The sequence below is a fragment of the Larimichthys crocea genome, chromosome XXIV (assembly GCF_000972845.2).
Source record: "Larimichthys crocea isolate SSNF chromosome XXIV, L_crocea_2.0, whole genome shotgun sequence".
Taxonomy (NCBI): domain Eukaryota; kingdom Metazoa; phylum Chordata; class Actinopteri; family Sciaenidae; genus Larimichthys; species Larimichthys crocea.
The window spans coordinates 5,044,919-5,068,483 of NC_040034.1; the positions used below are offsets into that span (position 1 = coordinate 5,044,919).

The 23,565-nt window shown below is 44.6% G+C and overlaps 2 protein-coding genes across 2 annotated transcripts in view; one reads left to right on the forward strand and one right to left on the reverse strand.

Moving 5' to 3' along the window:
- emx1 (empty spiracles homeobox 1) overlaps window positions 1-6,411 on the forward strand; it is a 13,124-nt gene extending 6,713 nt beyond the window's left edge. Inside the window, exon 3 of the mRNA XM_019260632.2 lies at window positions 4,070-6,411. Coding sequence (XP_019116177.1) covers window positions 4,070-4,237 — 168 coding nt within the window. The 3' untranslated portion in view covers window positions 4,238-6,411. The remainder of the gene's footprint in view (window positions 1-4,069) is intronic.
- A 134-nt stretch (window positions 6,412-6,545) lies between these two features.
- sfxn5a (sideroflexin 5a) lies at window positions 6,546-21,738 on the reverse strand. The gene is made up of 14 exons (XM_027275231.1): window positions 21,613-21,738; window positions 19,694-19,762; window positions 18,220-18,297; window positions 17,982-18,008; window positions 16,578-16,632; window positions 16,205-16,230; window positions 16,037-16,090; window positions 15,735-15,791; window positions 15,593-15,658; window positions 14,467-14,557; window positions 12,224-12,339; window positions 12,063-12,148; window positions 8,898-9,015; window positions 6,546-6,853 (listed from the first exon to the last, which is right to left on the reverse strand). Exons 1-14 carry the CDS (start codon window positions 21,658-21,660, stop codon window positions 6,776-6,778), a joined length of 969 nt encoding a protein of 322 aa, XP_027131032.1. The 5' UTR covers window positions 21,661-21,738; the 3' UTR covers window positions 6,546-6,775.
- Between the last annotated feature and the right edge of the window lie 1,827 nt (window positions 21,739-23,565).

A 23,565-nucleotide genomic window follows, 5' to 3' on the forward strand; every position in this document is an offset into this window, starting at 1 on the left:
GATTACAGAAAAAATAATAAAAAGACTTTTCATTTTTTTAAAATTAGTTTCCAATCTGGTTTATTCTATTATTATTAATGCTGGTTTTCCGCTGGAAGAACTTTTTGATTTATGGAGATATATTCATATAAAATTCAGCATCCAGCAGCGCATTAACATTAAACCACTGAAATTTTAACCAAGAAGATCAATCTGAATTTAAATGTAACCTGTGAAGCTTTTTACAAAGACACGTACAATTAAAGGTCGGTTGGGAGAACTCAATACGAAAATATATAAACTACAAAAGAAACTAGGCTGCACATGTTTGAGTCACTGTGTTCACTGTGTTGATTGCGCGGACTGAATAAGTCACCTCTAAGAGCAAGCCAGTATAAATCTGTAAATCTGTAAATCTGTGGGATTCCAAAGGTGCTGTGGCTGTGCTGATAACTGAGTTCCAAGAGAGGTGAGCTTCAGGAGAATACAGATTGTCAAAATGAGGGCGTCGTCAAAGGGAGAAAAAACATGTGTTACGGACATGAACACTTTGTGGGTTGGGGGGATAAGGAGAGTAGGGTACGGGCTGTAATCAACAACAACAACAATAACATAAGATATAATAATAATAATTATGCGTCGGAGGAGTATGAGTATTAGTATTATCCTAATGACGAACTGGCAAAGGGGAACAGCAGAAAAAGGCACAAACTGATTTCTCGGAGGGCAGTTGTGAAAGGGGGGCGGGGTAGCGTAACAAATCTTAGGTAAATAATGGTAATCAGAAGGGGGAATGTACAAAGTAGCTGAACAGCGACTGCGGCAAAAGGATTATTGATGAAGAAATGTGTGAGGCTTGCATGAGGACACACACACACACACACACAATCACGTTACACACTCTAACCAGGCTTGACACTCACTCACCTGTCTGCAGCTGTCTCTTCAAGGTGTTTCATTCATGCAGCTGCAGGCTAAATATTATTGATGTTTAATGATGATCATTATCTGTCAGTCAGGCGGATCAACGAGGATCAGCTCAAGCCACTCAGCGCCTGACAATGATACCAACTGGCATTAGGCTAAGTATAACGAGGCCAGAGCTGAATGTTTAATTAACACACCACAAACATTTAGTGTTAGTGTGTGTACAGAGTGTGTACAGTGGTGTGTGTTAAGTGTGTTACAGTGTGTTCCTGTGTGTGTGTGGACAGTTGTGTTACATAGTTTATGCGTGTTACAGTTGTGAGTCTGTGTTGTTACAGTGTGTGTGTTTTAGTGGTGTTTACAGCGTGTATACAGTGTGTGTTACAAGCAGTGATGTTGTATGTGTTACAGCGGTTACAGTGTGTTGTTGTTTTTGTTTTAGTGTGTGTTACAGGTGTTACAGTTTTGTGTTATCAGTGTGTGTGTGTTACAGTGTGTCTCGTGTGTTTACAGTGTGTGTGCCGTTAGTGTGTTGTTTACAGCGTGTACCGTGTGTGTTACAGTGTGTGTGTGTCTTTTACAGATGTGTTACAGTGTTTGTTACAGCGTGTACAGGTGGTGTTACAGGTGTGTTGTGTGTTGTTGTTTTTTTTACAGTTGTGTTTACAGTGTGTGGTTACAGAGAGTTTCAGTTGTTGTGTTACAGTGGTGTGTGTTACAGTGTGTTTACACGTTGTGTTTTTTTACCAGTGTTGCTTGCGTATAACAGTGTGTAAACCGCAACCTGCTCTTTTTTTTTTTTTTTGTCTAGTGTAGTCGAATAGTGGCGTGGATTTCCGACCATCGCAGCTAAGCTTGTCAACGCATTTATTGATGCGAATTGAGATTTCTTGGCTATGTCGCTAGCCGCTGAGGCGAGCAGTACGACGCGAGTATCGAAAAGAGATAATGGTAGGGGTGTGTGTAGAGGCATGTGACTGTATGACAATGCTCCCCGGTATCGATGAACAATACGTGCTGGCATTAAGTGTTCGTGGTAACAGCTCTGAAAGAGTAGATCCCGGAGTAGTGGTCGAGTGGTTGGGCAAGTGGGTGTAACAGTGGAAGTACAGGAAGCTAGTCCTGAAGTACCAGTGATAGTGGTAGCTTGTAATTATCGTAAGAAACGAGGACGGGACGACTGTGAGACGCAGTCCGAAACTAGTCAGTAACTGCAAGACCGGGGGCACTCCACAGTATAGAGTAGCCAACGAGGCATAATATAAGGCGCTGTAGGTGCATGATCGGTAGGCAGTCTGCCTCAGACCACTAGACGCTGACACGCAATTGCATGATTGCTCAAGAAGGGGAGGTGTAGCATAGTATATACCAGCGACGTTGTCCCAAATACTGAGCGGGTGAAGCCCCGATGGACAGCGTAAGAGGAGGTTCGCGTACGTAGTCATCATTCGGTTGTTAAGTGTGCGCGGTGTTACAGTGTGTGTTTACAGTTTGTTGTTAGGTGTGTACAGTGTGTTTGTGTTACAGTGTGTGTGTGTTACATGTGTGGCGCGTGTTACGTGTTGCGTGTGTTATCAGGTCTTTGTTACAGTTGTGTGTTACAGTGTGCGTGTGTTACAGTGTGTATTGTGTTACAGTGTGTGCTGTGTTTACAGTGTGCGTGTGTTACAGTGTGTGTTAGGTGTGTGTGTGTTACAGTGTGTGTGTTGTTACAGTGTGTGTGATGTGTACAGTGTTTACAGTTGTGTTGTGTTACAGTGTGTGTGTGTTACAGTGTGTGTTACAGTGTGTGTGGTTTACAGTGTGTTACAGTGTCGTGTGTTACAGTGTGTTACATGGTGGCGTGTGTTACAGAGTGTGTTAGTGTTGTGTGTGTGTTACAGTGTGCGTGTGTTACAGTGTGTGTGTGTTACAGTGTGCGTGTGTTACAGTGTGTGTTACATGGCGTTACAGGTGTGTGTGTGTTACAGCGTGTGTACAGTGTATGTTACAGTGTGCGGTGTTACAGTGTGCGGTGTTACAGTGTGTGTGTGTTACAGTGGTGTTGTTAGCAGTGTGCGTGCAGTGTGTGTAGTGTCTACAGTGTGGTTACATGTGTGCGTTACACCGTGTGTGTGTGTTACCAGTGTGCGTGTGTTACAGTGTGCGTTACAGTGTGTGTGTTACAGCGTGTTACAGTGTGTGTTACCGTGGTGTGTGTTACAGTGTGCGCATGTTACAGTGTAGTTACAGTGTGGTGTACAGTGTTGTACACGTGTTACAGTGTGTGTACAGTGTCGTGTGTGTTACAGTGTGTGTTACAGTGTGTTACAGTGTGTGTTAGTGTTGTTACAGGTGTGTGTTACCAGTTCGCGCATGTTACAGTGCGTGTGTTACAGTTGTGCGTGTACAGTGGTGTGTTTACAGTGTGCGTTGTGGCGTGTGGACAGTGTTGGTTACAGTGTGTGTGTTACAGTGTGCGTTACAGGGTGCGTTTACAGTGTGCGTGCGCTTACAGTGTGCGTGTGTTACAGTGTGTGTGTGTTACAGTGTTCGGCGTTACGTGTGGTGTTACAGTTTGAGTTACAGTGTGTGTTAAGTGTGCTGTGTTACCGTGTGAGTGTTACGAGTGTGTGTTACAGTGTGGTGTATCAGTGTTCAGTGTTTACAGTGTGTGTTACAGTGTGGGTTACAGTGGTGTTAACTGTGTGTTTGTTTACAGTGGCGTGTTACAGTGTGCGTGTGTTACAGTGTGAGTGTTACAGTGTGAGTGTTACAGTGTGTTTACAGTGTGTTGTGTGTTTCACGTGTGTGTGTTACACGTGTGCCGTGTGGCTGCACAGGTGTGTGTGTGTGTGTACAGTGTGCGGTGTGCGTTGTTGGATGTGTCCCAGTGTGTGTGTGTGTAACAGTGTGTAATGTTGCAGTGTGTGTGTGTATATGATATATATATATATATATATATAGTATATATATATATTATATCTATATATATATCTATATATTATCTATTATATATATAGACAGGTTATTGTTCACGGTGTGTCGGCAGACAGAGATCTGCAGCTCAGTGTATCTACATCTAAACGATTCATCGATTAACTGATTAAATACTAATTAATGATCAACTCATCGTTCATGTCACGTGACACTGACTAACGACGTGCGTCCTCCTCGTTAACAGGTGAAGGTGTGGTTCCAGAACAGGCGGACCAAGTACAAGCGGCAGAAGCTGGAGGAGGAGGGCCCGGACAGCCAGCAGAAGAAGAAGGGGAACCACCACATCAACAGATGGCGCCTGGCCACCAAGCAGGCCAGCTCCGAGGACATCGACGTCACCTCAGAGGACTAAAACACTGAGCTGCCTGCTCGACGCTCCAGAGGACCAACACTATTTATTATGTAACATTATGAAGTATAATTAGACACATTAGAGACAGACATGAACATGTGATGAGCAGCTCTGTGCTCTGACGTCTGCACAGATCATCTTTGGTGTTTGACGACCAAAGAAGAAGAAACAGCGTCCACCTCGCCCGTAGTGTTTGTGTTTTTTTAAATTGTACATAGGCGGCTCAGAAGAGGCCATTTTGTTTCATTAAAGCTGTTTTTACCACCTGCTTAGGTCATTAACACCTCACTGCTCACCCCGCCCACCGCACCACCTGTGAGCCACGGTAATTTAAATTTCTCCTCCATGGCGAGAACACGCGGCACACTTTCAATCCGCCCGGCGACAGAACAGGCCACACGAGAACAAAGCAGGAAGTGAAGCAGGCGTCAGAAGAAGCTCCACGTTGGACTCATGGCGAGCTGAGCTCAGAGCTCGCAGCTTTGTGATGCACGGAGCACATCTGCATTTGTTGAACATCTGCTGTGTCATTGAGCGCCGTGTGTCGTATGAAACATGTAATTACACAAAAGATGTTTTAGAAATAAAAACAAAAACGTTTCTCTGATTGTGATTCAGACGCTCGCTGTTCACGGGTCACGTCTGCAGGTTCTTTGAGCAGCAGCAGGTTCCACTCATTAGTTTCCTTCCTCTCCGGGCTGAAGGTTCATGTGTAAATCAGTGCGAGACATGCCGCTGCCGTGTTTGATTGGAATGAAAAACCTGCCGACATTCACGGCGTCCGCGGCGTCCGAGGCGGGAACAGTCCAACCAAAGACGGATTTCCCATTTTCAGGTTGTTTCATGTTTGGGGGGGCGCTCACTTCCCTCCGATTGAGACTCAGGCAGCTGGAATGTTGCAGGACAGTAGCACAGGTGTCAGGTGTGTTACCTATCGGCCGGTATTTCCTCCAAATTCCAGCAGAAATAATTCCCATCCAGAGGGTGAAACAAGAGGGAAAGTGGTGACTATTGTGTGGCAGCACTTTGAGCAGATCGCCTCAGTAATCACCTGTCAAAAGAAACGGAAGGAATCTCCTCCTAATGACCCCGAGGCTTCAGAGCTGAGCCTGACGTCTGACCCCGTCCTCTTTGTTTTGTAAGCCAAGAAACCAGAGAGACGGCGAGGAGCAGAGGAGGGTGGAGGGCGGGTGGAGGGAGGGTGGAGGGAGGCGGGAAAGTGAAATACTGCAGAGTTTTTACAAAAGATGCAGAAAGGGGCCACATGGCTTGTTTTGAGTTTCCACGACATCCTATCCTCAGTGCAGGTGCAAACACACGTCAGAGGACTCGCAGCCAAATAAACAGCAGAACCAGAGCTCGCCACGACGAGCTCGCCACCACCCGCCTGTGGTCAGAGGACGACTAACGAGAGCTGCACCTCCTCCATCGTCTGCGAGGAAAACAATTAAGAGAAATCTCCCTCAACGCTGCGTCTCCTGACGCCTGAGTCAGCAGAGAGCAGGAATCCACCGAGAACAGGAGGCTCCAGAGGAGGAGGTGGGGGAAGGAGGCGCCGGGCTCCTCCTGCTGCTGCTGCAGAGGCGACTGCTTGATTACATGTTGTCTCACCTCGCGCTGCAAAGCGCACGTGTGTTATTGTCGTTAGTTATGAAGGTGCATGTTTAGCCAGAAATCATGCGGCGTGCTCACAGTTTGTCACATCGCATCAGATTCAGTCAAATCACAGAAACAGAAAGATTCATGTTTGACACTGAGGCGACTTCCCACGGCTACAGATCATTTATCATCTTCACCAAGACATGAAGTCAGAGCTCGTTTTTAAAAGTGTGACTGAATAAAAACCGAACGTTAGAATATTTATTACAAGTTTCAGCCATCAGGTCACGTTTCTGTGAAATTCAACCAAATGTGAAAAAAATAAAATTTTCTTTATTTGTTTGTGTTCAATGAACGAGCTTCTGTTTGTGTTTGTCGTGCACCACCAGCCTCCACCCAGCATCCACCCAGCATCCGCCCGTCCTGCATGCGGCGTCTTGTCGGATTACGCCGCATCGCAGCCGACCGTGCCGAGCTGCGTTCCCTCGGCAACCGTGCAAACACGCTGATCGCACAGATCGTGACAAAAGATAACAGAACGTTTATATAAAGACAGGAAGATCACACCGACACCAACACGGCAGATTCAAAGCTTCTCAGTGAGGATTCATGACATCATGATGATTTCTAAGAATCTGAAGTTCAGTTTATGGCTTCATATCTCAGGTTTCTCCTTCAGGCCTGTGGCAGCATTCAAACATCTCAGATCATCAAGACATCCTCGTGTTTATTAAAATCAGTGATGCATTAATTATAAAAGAGGAGAACAGTGCTGTCCGTGTTGCAGCAGTGCCTGACCTCTCTGATCACATCCATCCTGTCTTCATAATCATTGTCTTGGTGTAAACAACTCCGCTCTGCTAACATATGCTTACTGCTCACTGTTTACCAGGATTCATGGTCGGCGTCGAGCAGCCGGCGTCGCGTCTTCATCGGCGCTCACAGACCTTTATTGTATGTCACAGTCTTACAATCTGTCGCCGCGGCGATCTCCGGCTCGAGCTGATTCACGTCGATCTGTGGGAACAAAAAGGTCACATGTTTACATCCTCCACGTGCACGCCGTACACACGTGCACGTCCGTCTACGTGAGCCGGTTTTCATTTGTAACTAAATAATTCTTAAAAGCATCAAATGTTCTGTATTTACTGCTAATGTGCAAAAGGAGCCAACTTGGCAGATTAAAGTCTAATTTGAGGTTTTGCATCTCCTAATATTTGAACCAGAGACAGATGGCTGCAGGAGCTGCAGGCTGAATCCTAATCAGACATCTTGGTAGGTGTGAAATGGGGAAGTGGGACAAATTGAGTAGGCGGGGGGTCCGCGGAACCGGAGGAGGGCGGGGGGCGTTCCATGTTGCTTTTTGGGGACTTTTTTTTTTTTTTTCATCTGCTATTCTTGCGAAAGTGCAAAAAGGACTTGAGAGAAAAACAGGCCCCTCCGTGGATCTGAGGCAGCGTTTTCACAGGACCGTCGGCGGCACATATGTCTGAAGTTTTCTGCCATATGGCAGTCTGAGCTATTTCCAGTGGTAATTAAATCCTAAACATTTTAAAGCCAGAGCTGGTTGGCTCGTGTCAGCAAGTCATTTGGCAGAGACGAGACAAAGAGAGAGAGAGAGAGAGATGGAGTGAAAAAACAAAAGCATGCCACAGACATTAATGAGCACAATGACACATACTGAGGTAATAAGGCTAAAGTTAGAGCTCAGCCTGATCGTCTGCATGGCAGCAGCGAGTGAAGCCGACGGAGGCTGGAGCAGGTGAAGTCTCGGAGGGCTACGCCTCATTAGGACAGAGCCTGTGTGAAGCTCAATGGGAACGTTAAAGAGGTCAGAAGACTCCGGTCATCAGTATCAGTCACAGCGACCTGAGCAGATGTTTGACAGACACTGCTTCAGCTCTCTGACAGGAACATTCAGCAGCATCTACAGGTGGAGCTGCTGATTGCAACTCTCTCACCTCACCATCTACGTCACATTTGTATGACATGATAAACTGCATCCACCACGTCGCCTCTGCACAGACTTTAAAACTGCTGTAACGTGTTTTTGGAGTAACTGTAGTCAAGCTAAATTCTTGTTATGGAGTCCAGAAAGTTGAACAAAGAACAAAAAATATATATTTAAATTATATGCCTTTAATATATATATACTTTAAATATATATTTTTGTTCTTAACAGATGGTTACTTGTTGTTTGTTTGTATACTGGAGTATTGTAACAGGGATTATTAAAGTATTTCTGATTCTGAAGCTAAATTCTTGTTGTGGAGTCCAGAAAGTCGATGTCTGCAGGTTACAGGTGCATGAATTAATGTCTGTGTGTTGGCCAGTCAGAGACAAATGATAAAAAACATTCTTAGTTCTGTTTTTTGAGGTTCAGATCTTTACTTGTTGACAGGCTTTTTAAATTCAGGGTTTGTAGTTTCAGATTTAGTTTCTCGCTCTGTGCTTCAGTACCAATAACTCAGACTCGGGTTTATTCATGTTTGAGCTGTAGAAAATTCTCTGCCATCCATAACTTGATATTTAAAATGCAGTTTAAAATCTAAAATACATATATCGGCTCTGAGTCGACAGGAGACACAGCAACGTGAAGCGGGGTGTCATCAGCATAGTGACGTATATTAATGCTGCACCATGTCTCCTCAGGACTATGGTTGCTGCAGAAACCCAAAGGTCCAAATCTAGAACCAGTGTTTGGTTTGTTCTGGGTCATCTTACATCACTGGTTCTCAAACTGTGGTACCGGTACCACTGATGGTACACAACCTCCTTGTGGTGGCGCCTAGCAAACATCCATCCACGATTAGTTATGAATTAAATGTGAAAGCGACATAATAAGTGAAGTTATATCAGGAGTAACAACATGTTAGCTCTGGTTCTGGAGCCGGTTCTGTTCAAGATTCAGAGTCAACAACATACAATCTTCTAAATCTGACTGAACAGACTTCAGATATTTTCTGAGTTAAAAGTTTGAGACACACTGACTCAGAAAAAAGTTCATGCACAGCTGAACGATGTTCTATTGCATCTCAGAGGAAAGAAAGTTCTTTGGTACCTGGGACATCTGTGGGAAGAGACTGATGGCGAGAGGCAGAGCCAGGCCGAAGGCGGCAAGACACACCAGGCTGTGGACGGGCAGGACGAGCCTCCTCTGTCTCTGCAGGAGGGGAAGCCTGGACGGACACAAAGGACACAAACAATCGTTTGATTCCAGATTTAACGGAGACATTTATCTCCAACAGGAAACGGCAGACTGATTTCTCCGTTCACGCAAAGTGTGACCGAACATCCGACAGATGAATCGGCTGTGAAGGCGTTCTACAGTTTAATCTTATAACAGTGAACAGTAAGAGACCAGAAAATAAGCCAGGAAGTATGACTGTGATTTCCTGTTTACAGTAAACACTTTTATATTTTATATAAGACTGTTAATTCTACAGTAAAACAGCAAACTGCCAAACTCTGACAGTAAAAGACAGATATAAATATAACTGTTTTCCTGTACACAGTAGATATTTTAAAACCTTTAGTTATACAGAATAAAGTATTTTATATTAGAGGACACTGGAATATTTAATAGCATATTTTAGTTTCACTGTAAAATCTATTTTATGGAACAAAACACCGACACTACCGTGCTTTTACTGTAATGTATTAGGAAAGGTTATACTTATGACTTATTTTCAGGTGAGTTATTCATGTTATATTTGATCTTGTGTAAATCTGTCACATTGGACCTTTAAAGGACTCTCTGATTTTTAATCGCACAAATGTATTGTGGCACTTTCAGAAACATATTTGCAGACTTTCTAAAGATCCATCTCCAGAAATATATTTCCTCGTCTCCCTGCTCGCTGCCCTCCGTAGGATAATCCCCTCTTCAGTGTGTGGGACAGCGAACTCAGCAGGAGCTTGAGAATGAGCCGCTCCGTCTCTCCTCCACCAGCGACGCCTCTCCCCCTAACGAGGAGAGCTACTGCCTAATGAGGGAGCTCATTAACACATATGGCTGCCATGGTTTAATTAGGCTACACACACACAAACGTGCAGACACACATCTTAAAAGTGGATTACAAAGAGGAAAGTCAATGGGAGAAAAGTTGTGAGGTATGGGAAGGTTTGTGCACAAGTTTGAAAAACTCCATATTATGACATTATTATGACATTATTATGACGTTATTATGACGTTATTATGACGTTATGACACATTTTCATAACCTGGCTAGCGGCCACATTCCTGGTCGAGGTCTTGTCCAGGTTTAACGGTTTACATGAACCTCTGTCACCGCGACAAGACCAGTTCATACAAGATCAGACACAACAGTGAGATAAAACACAAGAGGAGAGCAGAGTTTCTGCAGCAGAACCAGAGTCTGTGTTTGCTTCAAAGTCACTAATGTGACGAGAATCATTCAGTTAACTCTTTGTTCAGACTCTCTGCTGTAATGATGATCAAACTGTGAAACAGGTTTCTGCACTAAACAAACAGCTCAGGGTTATGAACATATGAACGTTTGTCAGCAGCAGAGGAAGAAGCAGCATCCATCAAAATTACTCTGATTACTTTCTGATGCTTTGAAGTGGCTCCTGCTTTATTTGTATGTATTATTATTTCCATGGCTGGAAAGTGAAGCCAGTAATCCTGAAAGGAAACAGCTGAAGGTTTGGAGACAGAGACGGTAATTAAAGACGTGTTCGGGACAATTAATCGTTCCAGAAATGACACGAGTGACTTTGAAATGTCAAAATTACCTTCAAAGTGTAACCAGATGAAGTGAACTGCAGCTCCTCTGACGTCCTGAGTGGATTTATTATGTGTTTGTTTTTGTATCTAAATCATTTTTAATATTTCGTCCCTGTAGACTCGAGGCATGAACTGAAACTGTGACTCTGCTGTTACATCACAGTGCGAGCTCAGGCCTCGACTCCGGTCACGGAGAACACACAAAGATAAATAAGTGTGAATACACTCGTGGGTACTGAAGCACATGAAGGACAGAAGCTGCTGTCAGTGCCGTGAATCTCTCAGCGGTGTCATCCATCACTGAGGGGCCGCCCGGGGGCCCGTCTCTGTCCCCTTGTTCTCGCTCCATTGAGAGCCAGTGAAGGCGAGCTGACATGGAGGATAGCTGAGCGCTACTCACCTGCAACCACAGCCGCCTGAGCTCGCTCTGCAGCCTCTCATTGTGTCACTCAGCTGCCAGGAATCCCAAACACACCTGGGCGCCCGGCCCCGCCGCCCGAGCCCGCCTGCTCGGAGCGGTCGGGTCAATAAGTGCTGTCAAGGATTTCACGAAGACGGCCACATTCCTCGGCACAGCGTGGGCTCGCATCATTACGACATAATTAGTCTTATGGAGACGGTTCAGCAACGAGGATCGAAGACTCGATATTGTCATTTAATTAGGGTCAATCAATCTAACTCGTTATTATAACAGGACTGTAATTAACAAACTCACACAAACATTCAGAGATTATTTTTATCTGACCAATCAAAGGTCCTGACTGAGACGTTAACCCTTTATTAACTTTCAGATGTTTCAGTCGAGTCACATCATCAGTGTAAACGACAGCATCATCGGCCTACAGGCGGATCTCTCTCACGTTTTTACTCAAATTATTCAGAATAGTGAGTCCGCGGGCCGAGCACGGAGCCCTGTGGGACACCAACGCTGAGCATTAAACATGACGCACCGGGATCAAGCTGTGAAGAACCAACCAACCACAAGCGAACAAAGAGAAGAGCATCGACGTGAAGGAAGACCACGTCTCTCCAACATGAACAGCTGCTGTGACTTCGACTTTCTATTGTTTTTATTCATGCAGGTGTTGGCAGAGGTTAACGTCTTCACAGTTATGGTTCATTTCTATGCAGATGTTCAATCTATCTTTTACAGGATTTCTCTGTTTATTCGCTCCAGCTCCAAATCAAACTATTTATCATTATTATTATTATCAATGAAACTAATGAAAGTAGTGCCTGTGCAGCCTCATACAGCTCATTGTTCCTTCATTAGAAAACACACCATCCTGCTGCCGAGTGCCAAATACCAAATATGTATCAATCCGCTGCTGAAAATAGTGCCACGCTCTTCAGTACGAGTCAGTTTAAGATTTGCATGTTGGGCAGGAACAGATGGACTCGAGGCTGAGACAGACACAAAGTGTTGAAACTGTAATTATCTTAAAACACGACATGACCGATAATAACGAATCTTACTTCTCCAGCGCGGCCATGATCATCGGAGGCAGCACCAAGATGGGCATGGGCAGGACCACTCGGGTCACGGCTGTTTCTAAAAGTGCCTGTCACAGAAACAAAGGCAGCGTTTAATCATGTGAAACATGAGCATGACTCCGTGATCAGGTGCAGGGACGTACATGCCTGGCTGCCACCTTCGACGTTCCCACCACGTTCCCGTCGTCGTCGAGCACGCTGACGCCCTCCGACAGCTCCGAGTGTCTCATGAGCACCACGTTACAGACGTTTGCACTGGCTGTGAAGACGAGACACAGATTTCATATATGAATACATGTGTTCATAAACAAAAGAACCTTAAACTACAAGAACTGTCATGTTCAGATCATGAAGTCAAATAAACTTTTCATCATCTTCAGGTTTCTTTACGTTCGATCAGCTGCGCGTTAGCCGGCCAACATCTAACCCCCTGAAGAACAGGACAGGTAAGTGAGTCTCTGTCTCATCACTGTCCAATCAGCGTAACCAAGGTGACGACAGGTCGACAAACAGCAGGTTGATTTATTCACGTGAACACAAATGTGTGTTAATACAGACGGACGTTTGTCCTCGACTCTAATGAGAAGAAAGAAAAACTGGTTTCAGAGAGTTTAGTGTGGCCGGCGCCGCGAGGCGTTTTAATTTAAGACGACAGCGTTCAGAGTTATCTGGAGCGCTGCGGGCGGGAAGTCAATCCACTGAACAAACAGCTCTCTGTAGCTACCAGCCATTATTTTAATATCCAACCAATTAACAGATAAAAACTACAGCACAGATCAAATCCTCAAAAAACACTTTTGTAATTACAGAATTAATTTAATTAACAAAGTCTGCACAGCTCAAATATCAGCCTGTAATTTGTAATTATTTGAAATAATTACATTTATGTACTTTCTAATTGTCATCTAATATCTGCTCATCCAGGAACTTTTTGATGTAATAAGTCATAAATATCACCAATAATGAGAAATATTTCACATTAATAACTTTAAAAGCTTCAAAATAAAAGACCAGGGCGATAAACAAAAGCAGGTGACGTCTCGTCTCCTCCGGTTAAAGTCTTCATAATCTAATTGAATGACGTGCCGCCCGCTTGATTGAGGTTATTACAAATAAATGTGGCCTTAAGTAATCCAAACAAAATGAAGCGGGTGAAAAACAGCACTTTGCTTTGGCTCACTTCAATTAGCCGTTTTAATTACCTTTTATTTCTAAAGGGGAGCCGACCAAGAACAACAGCAGCAGCAGCAGCACAATGAACAAACAGAAAGCAGGTAAATGAGGCCCTGACATGGACGCCACTTTGGGGGTAATTATCCAATTTGTTTGCGGCAGCAGAGTTCTAACAAGCAGCCAATTACCAGGCAAAGGCTGCGCTGCAGAAACCTGTTGATTTAATTGAAAAAAAGCCATGATGAAAGAGGAGGAGGCGAGGAGAGGAGGAGGAGGAGGAGGAGGAGGGGAGGAGGAGGAGGAGGGGGGAGGAGGCGGCGAGGGGGGCAGGCAAACAATTTAATTATGAGCCAGCAGCCCCAGGGCATTCTGGGACACGGGTCTATACCCCTGGGTGTGTGTGTGTGTGTGTGTGTGTGTGTGTGTGTGTGTGTGTGTGTGTGTGTGTGTGTGTGTGATGTGAATCAGTGAGCGCTGCTCAGCGTAGGATAGATTTGATTTCAAATCCTTTATTCAGTTATTTAATTTTATTTATTAATTATGTCCACTTTTATTAAATATCATCACTTCTATTTCATTATATAATCCATGCCACAGCCTCCATTCATCTGATGCTAACCTCCACCACCTCCACCCAGGGACCAGGCACCGACCCCGGGCTGCCCTCCTCCCTCTGGAACTGTCTCCGTGACTGTCCCGACCTTCAACATTCAAATCTCTGACAAAAACATCTTTTAAATGTATTTTAATGTTTAGCTCAGAGTAATGCAGGTATGTCCAAAGTCTGGCCAATCACAGCCCGGGGTCAAATTTCAGCTTCATTAATGTGTTTATGTCAATAATATTAATTTATTATGTGACCGTCTCTAAAAGAAGTTCGGTCTGATGTGTTTAATGTGTTTGTATGTAAAATTAATAAAATGTTTTATAATTATTATTATGATTATTATTATTATTATTATTAATTCTTTGAATTAAAAACTGAGACGAGACAAACTGAATGTTCACGCTCGTCTCCAGAGAAACATTCATTGTAAATAAAAATATTCAGTCTAATAATAAACTCTGTCTATAAATAAACTTATAGATTATTATGATAAAAGTTTTGATGATTTGTTGTTGAGATGCGACTGAAAGCTCAAACTCTTTTCTTCCGTTTATTTAATGTTAGTGTGACGTTGTCGAACGTTCAGTTCGAGCTGTGTGGACTCACCCACTGCTGGGAAGGGGATGAACCTCTGCACCAGCAGCCGGCTGGTCGGGCTGAAGCGTCCGGCTTTCTGGATCAACACGTTCAGGCCGACCTGAAACCAGACGGAAAGAAGATTTTACCTGAATGTTGTGAAACTAAACACACAGATAACTTTTCATTTGCTGTGATTGGGAGTAAAATCTTGTGTGTGTGTGAACGGTGAGCGTATTTAACAGCACTGAGCTGCAGGCTCTCTAAGATAACACACCCCTCTCCCCGGCACAGCAGGGGGTCGTCACCAGAGCGGACGTTTAATTGGAGAGCTCCTGCCCCCCTCCGTACCCGTCGTCACGCCCTCCAGGCACCCCGCGACTTTCCTTCAGTGCTCGTAGCTGTTGTCAGGCCTGAGGGCAGCAGCCGGATGGAGCGCCCAGCGGGACCAGTAATTGGCTCGGTTTGAGGCCTGTGTCCACACTAAAGGTTGAGTCAGGCAGGTGTGTGAACGCGTATTATACTCTTTGACATTTGAGGCTTTGATCACAGGAAGGTTGGACTGAAGCGCCGACGTTCAGCCTGATGTTCAGCTCCTATGAATTTGATCATTTTCTGTCCAAACTCTTAGAAACAGGCCAAATGTTTCACCTCAAAATATACTTCAGACTTTAGACTGAGCTTAGATCAATGATCATGACTTACACTGAACATGTAGTTCATTTATTTAATCCACTGAGACAGAAAATACTCTGCAGCTCTTTAAATGGATTCATAACATTCAAACTAATCAGATCTTTGAGTTTTAGAACGTCAGTCGGACGGCGACGCCCTCTCCCCGACCTCCGTACGAACATTTGGTCCAAACGAGTCGACGCCATCCTACCCGAGCGTGAAGCTCACACAGTTAGTGATGAATCTGAGAAAGAAGCATGGCGAGCTGCGTCCAGAATAATACCCATAATGCAGCACAGGTAAACACACTGCAGTGACACCTTTAATAATGTCGCGTGCTCAGCATGAGAAAACGAGTTCGTCAGCTTCAGCTGTAAATCACTGTGTCATCGGCGTATGGGCGAACATCTTCCACGTCTTCACACACAGTTGTTGGTAAAACAGTAACAGTCTTGACTTCAGAGGCATTATGGGAACTCACAGCGATGGACACGGCGCTGGTCACCGCCCCGAGGTATCCCTGGACGAACTTGGAAACTGGAGCCGGCTGAAGTGAGACGAGACGACAAGATGAAAATGTTTCACACAGAGCGGCTGAACGGGACGGTCACTGCTGCTCGTACCTTGGAGGCGTTGCGGTTGCTGTAGTTAACACAGGCGTTGTGACTCTGGTTTAACCACTGTGAACACAGAGGACGAGTCAGTGAACCAGATGATGACGACTGATTTATTAGTTTAGTTCTGATTTATTAACGTCTACGGAGGAACTCCACCCTGCTGAGGATAGGTGGATGTTGTAGGTACTCATCTGGATCAAATATTCAGAACTCAGACTTCACTGAATTTCGAATGATTTGATTAATGTCTTCATGAATTAATTGATATATTGAATTAACTAACGTCACGTCAGACTGAAGTTATTTACCTGCCAGAAGATCGTCGACGCCAACGTTTGATTTGGAAGGAGGAGGCCGATGACCTGCACGAAGCAAACAGCCTTTAAACAACGTATGAGAACGTTACATCAACGTCTGATCTAACATTTGATCTAATTATAATAAACGATGTCATGTGATTAAAAAAAGCGTCTCACCACTGGCGTGCCAAACGGGATAAACCCTGTAAAAACACACCAGATTCAAACTTCTTTAAAACATCAGAGACGTGTATCTCACGTGAACGTGAACACGTTACTCCTCCGCCCTCCTTCTTTCTCTGGTGGAGCAGAATAGTCGTGTTGGCTCCTTCAGAGGCCTCGAGAACTTCTCCGTCACCGTGGGAGAGAAGTTTTAATCAGCGCCCAGCTGAGTGTGACCTTTTCCAGACAACCTGAAGAGCCCCGTCGAGCCGTGACAGTTCCCGGGGTGAACGACGCCTCCATGTTGGACCACATAACAAGCCCCTGCACCTCCACCCCACCTCCACCCCACCTCCACCCCCGGGGCTTCCACAGTAAGCTGCTGTACCTGACATCCGAAAGGGCATGAAGATCTTCTCCCCCGTGTCCGGGTGGATGATGGCCTGTAATGAGAGACAATAATTAGTCCTGATGATTTGAGTTCTTACTTTTAAACTTTGTTCCTGGAAACGAACCAAGATCACCCACATCGAATCAGTCTGCACGGGGCGTTTTATTTTGAAAATCCACAGGATTCTCTGTGTCCAACTTCCTGTCAGCTCGAGCTGACCTCATGGCGTCAAAAACAGAGACGCCGAGCGGAGAGACCGACCCGACCGCGACGCACCTGAACACGTCACACACGGGACCGCAAACACAACACATCGACCAATAGGAAGAGCAGAAACTCAGCCACTTCCTGTCTGTCTCCTCTCTTACCTGTCTGTCTCCTCCCTCACCTGTCTCTCCTCCCTCACCTGTCTGTCTCCTCCCTCACCTGTCCGTCTCTCCTCCTGTCTGTCTCCTCTCTTACCTGTCGGTCTCCTCCCTCACCTGTCCATCTCTCCTCCCTCACCTGTCTGTCTCTCCTCCCTCACCTGTCTGTCTCCTCCCTCACCTGTCTGTCTCCTCCCTCACCTGTCTGTCTTCAGATAACAGACTGACTGCAGATGTACAGCTGTCTGATCTTCCTCCATCATTCAGGTGTGATGGCGCCCTCATCGTTCAGCTTTGGCACGAGCATCAGGAAGCGGCGAGCTGCTTTCATCAGCCCTGAAGCAGTGAGGGAGATTTGCATCTTATCTCAGCAGGGAGGACACAGCGCTGACGGGACGCCGTCTTTTGTCTTTGCCGCGTACGTACGAGACGCTTACCGTCACAGAACTCACTGGAATGTGGCGACATCGAGAGTTCTGCCACTTCGATGCTTTTTGCAAAGTTCAGACTTCACCAGGTGATTCTGGAACAAACGTCTGTGAGGACGTTCCGTATTCAAACCCCAGTGCATCCTGGGTGAATGTAGGACTTGTAATCAGATTACAGTGATCTGAAGCTTCTTTGAAACTTTCTTCTTCCAAACAGAAAAAGGTCGCGGGGTGTCTCATTATGAGCGTTTTGAACAAGCTGTTGATGAGTTTAAGAAAAGCTAAAAGCAGAACACACAGCTTCATTAAATAATGAATTAATTCATTAAAATAATTAGACTAGTATCAAAGCTGGTGTTTGTGACTCGTCTAAATAAAACTTTCTCCACATTAATGTAAATTATTTTCTGCCGCTCTGACCGGCAGCACCTGCAGGTCACAGACAGTCAGCGTCGGTGGAAGCTGCTAATTAGCATCTCGACTTAATATCAGGCTTTGTAATTTCACTTCAGCACTGAAGACGGACGAAGTCCGTGTTGTGCAAACAGGAAGGTGATGAGCTGAAGTGTGTGTGTGTGTGTGTGTGTGTGTGTGTGTGTGTGTGTTACCTGCTTTATTTTCTGAGCTTGCCAAAGCTGTGAAACAAACAAACATCGTTACTGAGACAGACAGACTGACAGTGGCTTCATGTCACTGAAGTAAACTTCAGCCAGAAGATAAAAGCTGAAACAGCTGACTGATGGTCTGATCACCACAGTGTAACTCAGTTTGTGTTAAAAAGTCTTTACAGGAGATGATTTCCTGTTTTTACATCAGCACCGGTCAGCTCAGTGTGTGTGTCTTTACCTGAGCGTCCGTCACACCTGCAGGCAGAGTTCCTTGTTTGAAGCGCTCGAGCAGCTTCACGCTCTCCTGCAGCCGTTTCTGATTTGACAGATTTCAAAACATGAGATATAAAATCATCAGGACTAACATGCATTTACTGTAATACTAGAACAGGTTGTACTGCATTTGTTTTTTACAGTAAAGTCAGTAAAGTTGAGTCTTCCCTGGAGAGTCCTGCTCGGCCTCGCGGTTCAATGTGTGATAATTGTGTTTAACTACAACTTTCATGCTGATTTCCAGTTGACAAATGAGTTTCCTGAAAAGGTAATGAGCGGCTTTCTGCGGCGTGATCGCCGTCTAATGCCGAGCAACATACGAGCTTATGTTCTCCAATTTGTTCTAATGAGCTCGCCATCTGTGTGTGCACGTGCACGCAGTGTGTGACAGTGTTAGGCGTGCACTTTCTGCATGTGTGCGTATGAGGTCATTTGTGTGTTCCACTCTCGTCGTTGGGGGCATGTCGAGGCTACGCCCGGCCCAGCAGGACGCTCGGTGTGTGCGTGTGAGCGCTGTCCACACCTCATCACATCCCAAGAGCTACCGCCGCTATTACTGTCACCAGAGAGCCCGCTAACAGCTTCATTACCCAGAGCAGCAGAGTGCTGATGACACCATGAACAAAAGTACCACAACACGACCGAGACCCAGGGAAATGTTACGTCCACAGAGGACGGGCTGTTCCCAGGGAGGCCACAAATATATTAATAAATACATCAGCATCACATCCTGTTAGATGATTTTATTTATGTCAGAGTTTATCTCTCCATCCACGTCTAACCACGGGGGTGCACCAGGGATCCGTGCTGGGGCGCCTTCTCTTCACTGTTTGGGCACCGTGTTGAGTCAGGTGAGGCCTGATAGCTGGTCATCGATCAGGACTCGTGAGACGATGATGATGTCATGGTGTGAAGACCGAGGGGCCATCCGCACAGCAGTGATGGAGGCAAACAGCAGAGAGGTGGTGTAAACAGTGAAGAGAAGGGGCCCCAGCACCGAGCCCTGGGGCCCTCCTTTGGTGTGGTGGATATATTAATTACGTAGAATGAAAAAGTACCGTGAGGTTGGATGCAGGACACCGAGGTAAAAAAGTTAATCTGGAGCTCTAAGCCTGAACTAAATACAGATTTATGGTGCCTTCACACCAGGATAGTCCGGGGCTCGATTGGGCAGGGAATGTCTTTTATTTTATTTCAATTCAATCAATGCAGTTACAACAGCTGCTCGTTTGGGGGCAGTATTGTCAACAACAAGCACTGACCACGAAGAAAACCTGGCTCATCGATTGGCTCTGATCTTTGGTCTGTTTTCAGACAGACTGAGCGCTAATGAACCGGACTATCCAAGGAAACAAACTCTGGACCAAACAGCGCTGACGCCCTAAAAGATGGTTCAGATTCAGCTGCATCAGAAGAAATAAATCATGACGGTTGTTTACCTCTGTGACGAAGAGTGTGCTGGGGTCAATCACATCCAGGAAGTGCCTGAACCGACCAGAGAACGTGTTCTAAGAGAAGAAGAAGAGACACATCATGCAAACACCATGCAAACATCATGCAAACATCATGCAAACATCTGAAGCCTGTGATCACTGAGACGCTCCGTCAGTCACTGTGCAGCTGAAGTCGATGCTGCTCAGAGATTCCAGCTGTCACCCAGTAAACAGTGAGATTACACAGCAGGTGGAGCCTCCTCATTAATATCTGCATCTTTCAGAGACTCCATTCCTCTCACACCATTTGCAATTACCTTCTAATAATGACTGCCAGAAATACCTTTCCATCATTTATCCGTCACCGAGCAGAAGGAATCATTTCGGAGACAGAGCGTCGCAGACCACAGAGGCAGGCGTCCTCCCTAACTTCACTTTAATTACACTAACTGCTAATTTGGGAGGAAATCTGGTATCTGACTGACTGCTGCGCCTCCTGACTTCCTGAACATATGGATGAAAACACTGCAGAAATCTGTTCAACTCAATTATTCATCAGCACCAATCCAACCTGACCCGTCTGAGACTGAGAACCTTCATCTTCATGAAACTCAGGATTTATTATTTAATAATCAGAATACATGTCAATATATCAATGATAAAGACTGGAGGACGCTCCAGAGTAAATATGGTTAAAGTCGTGGATCATCTGTGGACCTGAGGCTCAAACGAACCACCTGTAACCACGCCCACCTGTCAGTCAAAGTGTCCACGCTCTTAATCCTGCATAACTTTAAGCCTTAATATAATGTGAACAGGTGAGTTGTATATAAATTCACCCTCAGTACAGTTGTCATGAACGGGGAAATTAGCTACAGAGACCAAAACTGTTTTTTGTACCAGGCTGTAAACATGTTTATTTCTGCTGTGAAGTTGGACATTTGGACATGGGGACTTATGGAGACTGACTCACTTCTGGAGCCAGCCTCAGGTGGACGTTAGAGGAACTGCAGGTTGTGTTTCACTTCAGACACTTGTGACGTCTGAAAATCACTCTGGTGTCCGTAACGTTTCCATGAATACACTCAGCACCGTTATATTAATGTAATAATTATCAGTAGTATTATAAGTATATTTGAACACATACGACATTAAACATGTTTCCTGATGACTAATGATCCTGATGACATTTGACCTTTTATTCTTTTTACATATATACCCCATCTGTAATCTGACACAAACATGGACAATTACTTTTGCATTTGTTGCACTTTATTTAATGTAAATTTTCTTCTTGTATATACCTTTGTGTGTGCGTGTATATATATATATTGTTCATGATTGATTACATGTTTAACATAACCTGGAGTATTGTAACAAAAATAATTTGGGTTTATTAAAGTATTTCTGATTTATCCTGTCAGTGTGTGTTATAATGTGACACACACACACACACACACACACACACACACACTAAGATGAGTGAACGTTTGCAGCACGAGCTAACCCTAACCTGTAATGAAGGCACAGACTGATTATTTATGCATATTTAAATTAGTCACATGAGGGGTCACATGACGTGAACTTTGACCCGCTCAACTTCCAACTCAGCTGACCAAGAAAGTTAAATATTAACAGAGTTCAAATAAGTTTAAATAAAGTTTAAATATGAACAGTTATAATGCTGCCTTTAATATTCAGAGACTTAAACAGTGTGTGTGTAGCTGGTTAAGTCCACGTGTTCGCACAAACTGAGCTGTGCGCAGGTACAGGTGTGTGTGTGTGTGTGTGTGTGTGCACAGGTACAGGGGTGTGTGTGTGTGTGTGTGTGTGTGCACAAAGGTACAGGGGTGTGTGTGTGTGTGTGTGTGTGCGCACACAGGTACAGGTGTGTGCTGCAGCCTCACGTGCACAGAGTGTGTTACCTGGTCGAATCGAGGCTTGTCGTGCTGGAATGTCGGATACTCAGACATGCTGCTTCAGCTGACTTCACCAAACACACTGCAGCTGACTGCAGCTGACACGGCGGTGCATTCTGGGTAATGTAGTAGTTTCCGGGTTGTTTCCGAGTTGGACCATCTGTAAAGACTACAGTTCCCAGGATGCATGCTTTGTTTTCACAGTTTTAGAAAGGGAAGTCGGTGCAGGAAGTGTTTGATAGAAAAGAGAGTTTGACTGCAGTTCACTGAAACACTGGGTTTAAAAAGTCGAACATAGCCCCCTAGTGGTGGTTTTTAACTAAAGTCAGTATAAAGTTCATTTCAGACATGTGGACAGTCAGCTGTGTGAATCTCTGCCCGGCAACCAGTGACAGTTAACCGCCAGCTCCACTGCAGCCGACCAATCAGAGCAGAGCAACAAACAGCAGCTGTGTCTGTCAGTGGAAGCTGCTGAGAGAGAGAAAGCCTTGAAAGTTGACCTTCAAACAAGAGACCACCATGACTAAACCGTAGGTCGTATCAATGAACGGAGAGGATCTGAAGCATCCTCAGATCTTCCTCAATGTGTCTGTATATAATTTGTGTGTCTAAAGTTACAAAATGTGACCTGTAGAGCGAGGTAAAGAACTGCTCCGTCTGCCGTCCTCCACACATTTCTGCTCTGTTAATATGGGAGTAAATGGGGCAGTTGGTGGGTGATCCTGACACATCTGAGCTAACAGAGCCAAAACTATAAGTCTGACAGCTTCAGCAGGTTCATGTGAGCGAGCGGCACAAACTTTTCTACAATTTGATGTTCAAATTATTTCTGTAGAGTGAAATTTGTGGCCGTGAGAGCAACTTAAAATGATTTTTTGGACAGATTTTGTTCTCCGTCCATGTTAAACTTTCCCGCTCTTTTTTCACCTCTCACAGCCGAGTGGCCATTTTGGGGCGATGAGCTCAGGTGTACAAACACCTGGCTGTACCAAGATCTCACATTAATTATGTCGTTATCTCAATATCGTGTTAAAAATTATTGCGTTATCTCGGGATAACATTTATTATTATGACAAACTGAAGATCTTTAGAAATCAACTCGTTATTACAAGAAGAGGAAATTAAACGTACGATCGCTTAGAGCTTCTGCACATTTTATCAAATCTGTTACAAACTTTTTATCCTGTCTGTTGAGTAATAAACAAATTTTAGTAGATACATTTTAAAAGAACTCCAACGAGCAGCTCGTTTACTCACGTGATGCTCATTATCAGCCCAAAGAAAGATTTACAAGCAAACATACGGTGAGCAAGAAACACAAAATATTCTTTATTAAATATACAAAATTTGTGAAACAGAATTGCATCACGAATTGTAAACTTTCCAATCTTACATACTACCTTAAGCACATTCCACCAGCTACACAACCAAGGACAAAAACAATCAAGTCTGAACTTAAATTAAAAAATTTGAAAATGGAAGACATGGAGGACGTTTATTCGTAAGTGCCGAGTCACATTTAACGTCTCTACAGTCGTCTATGCATTTGATATTGAGATCGCACAGCAGAACTGAGACGACGCCGTGGATGTTTGTGTATGCTTCAAGCTCACTGGAAAGAAAAAACCATTATGGTGGTGTCAAAGTAGGCCGAGTGCTTCAATCACAGAGCGATTAGAAAGTGCAGACGGTGTAAAGTAGACCTAACTATACCGATATCAACAGACAGGTACAGTAGAGTTATGTTCTGACGATTAAGTAGTGCAAGAACATCCACAAACGCTGTTAAAAGTGGCATCATATCAGAATACTTTATGGTGTATCAATCTGCTCCATAGATTAAGTGTCAAGGCTTTTTTTTTTGGCATTTCACAGGAAATCACTGTTACTGCTCATTTTCTATTGGTATGCATACAGGTTATTATGTGCACTGATCTAAACGATATCGTAACAAAGCAT

What these genes read in the sequence shown, in the direction of transcription:
- sfxn5a (XM_027275231.1), bottom strand. Translation starts at nt 21,660, where the DNA reads ATGTCTGAGTATCCGACATTCCAGCACGACAAGCCTCGATTCGACCAG. An exon ending in CATGCCCTTTCGGATGTCAG is followed by an intron (nt 16,231 to 16,577) that starts GTACAGCAGCTT and finishes GTGTTTTTACAG; the next exon opens with GGTTTATCCCGTTTGGCACG. An exon ending in GCAACCGCAACGCCTCCAAG is followed by an intron (nt 15,659 to 15,734) that starts GTACGAGCAGCA and finishes GTCTCACTTCAG; the next exon opens with CCGGCTCCAGTTTCCAAGTT.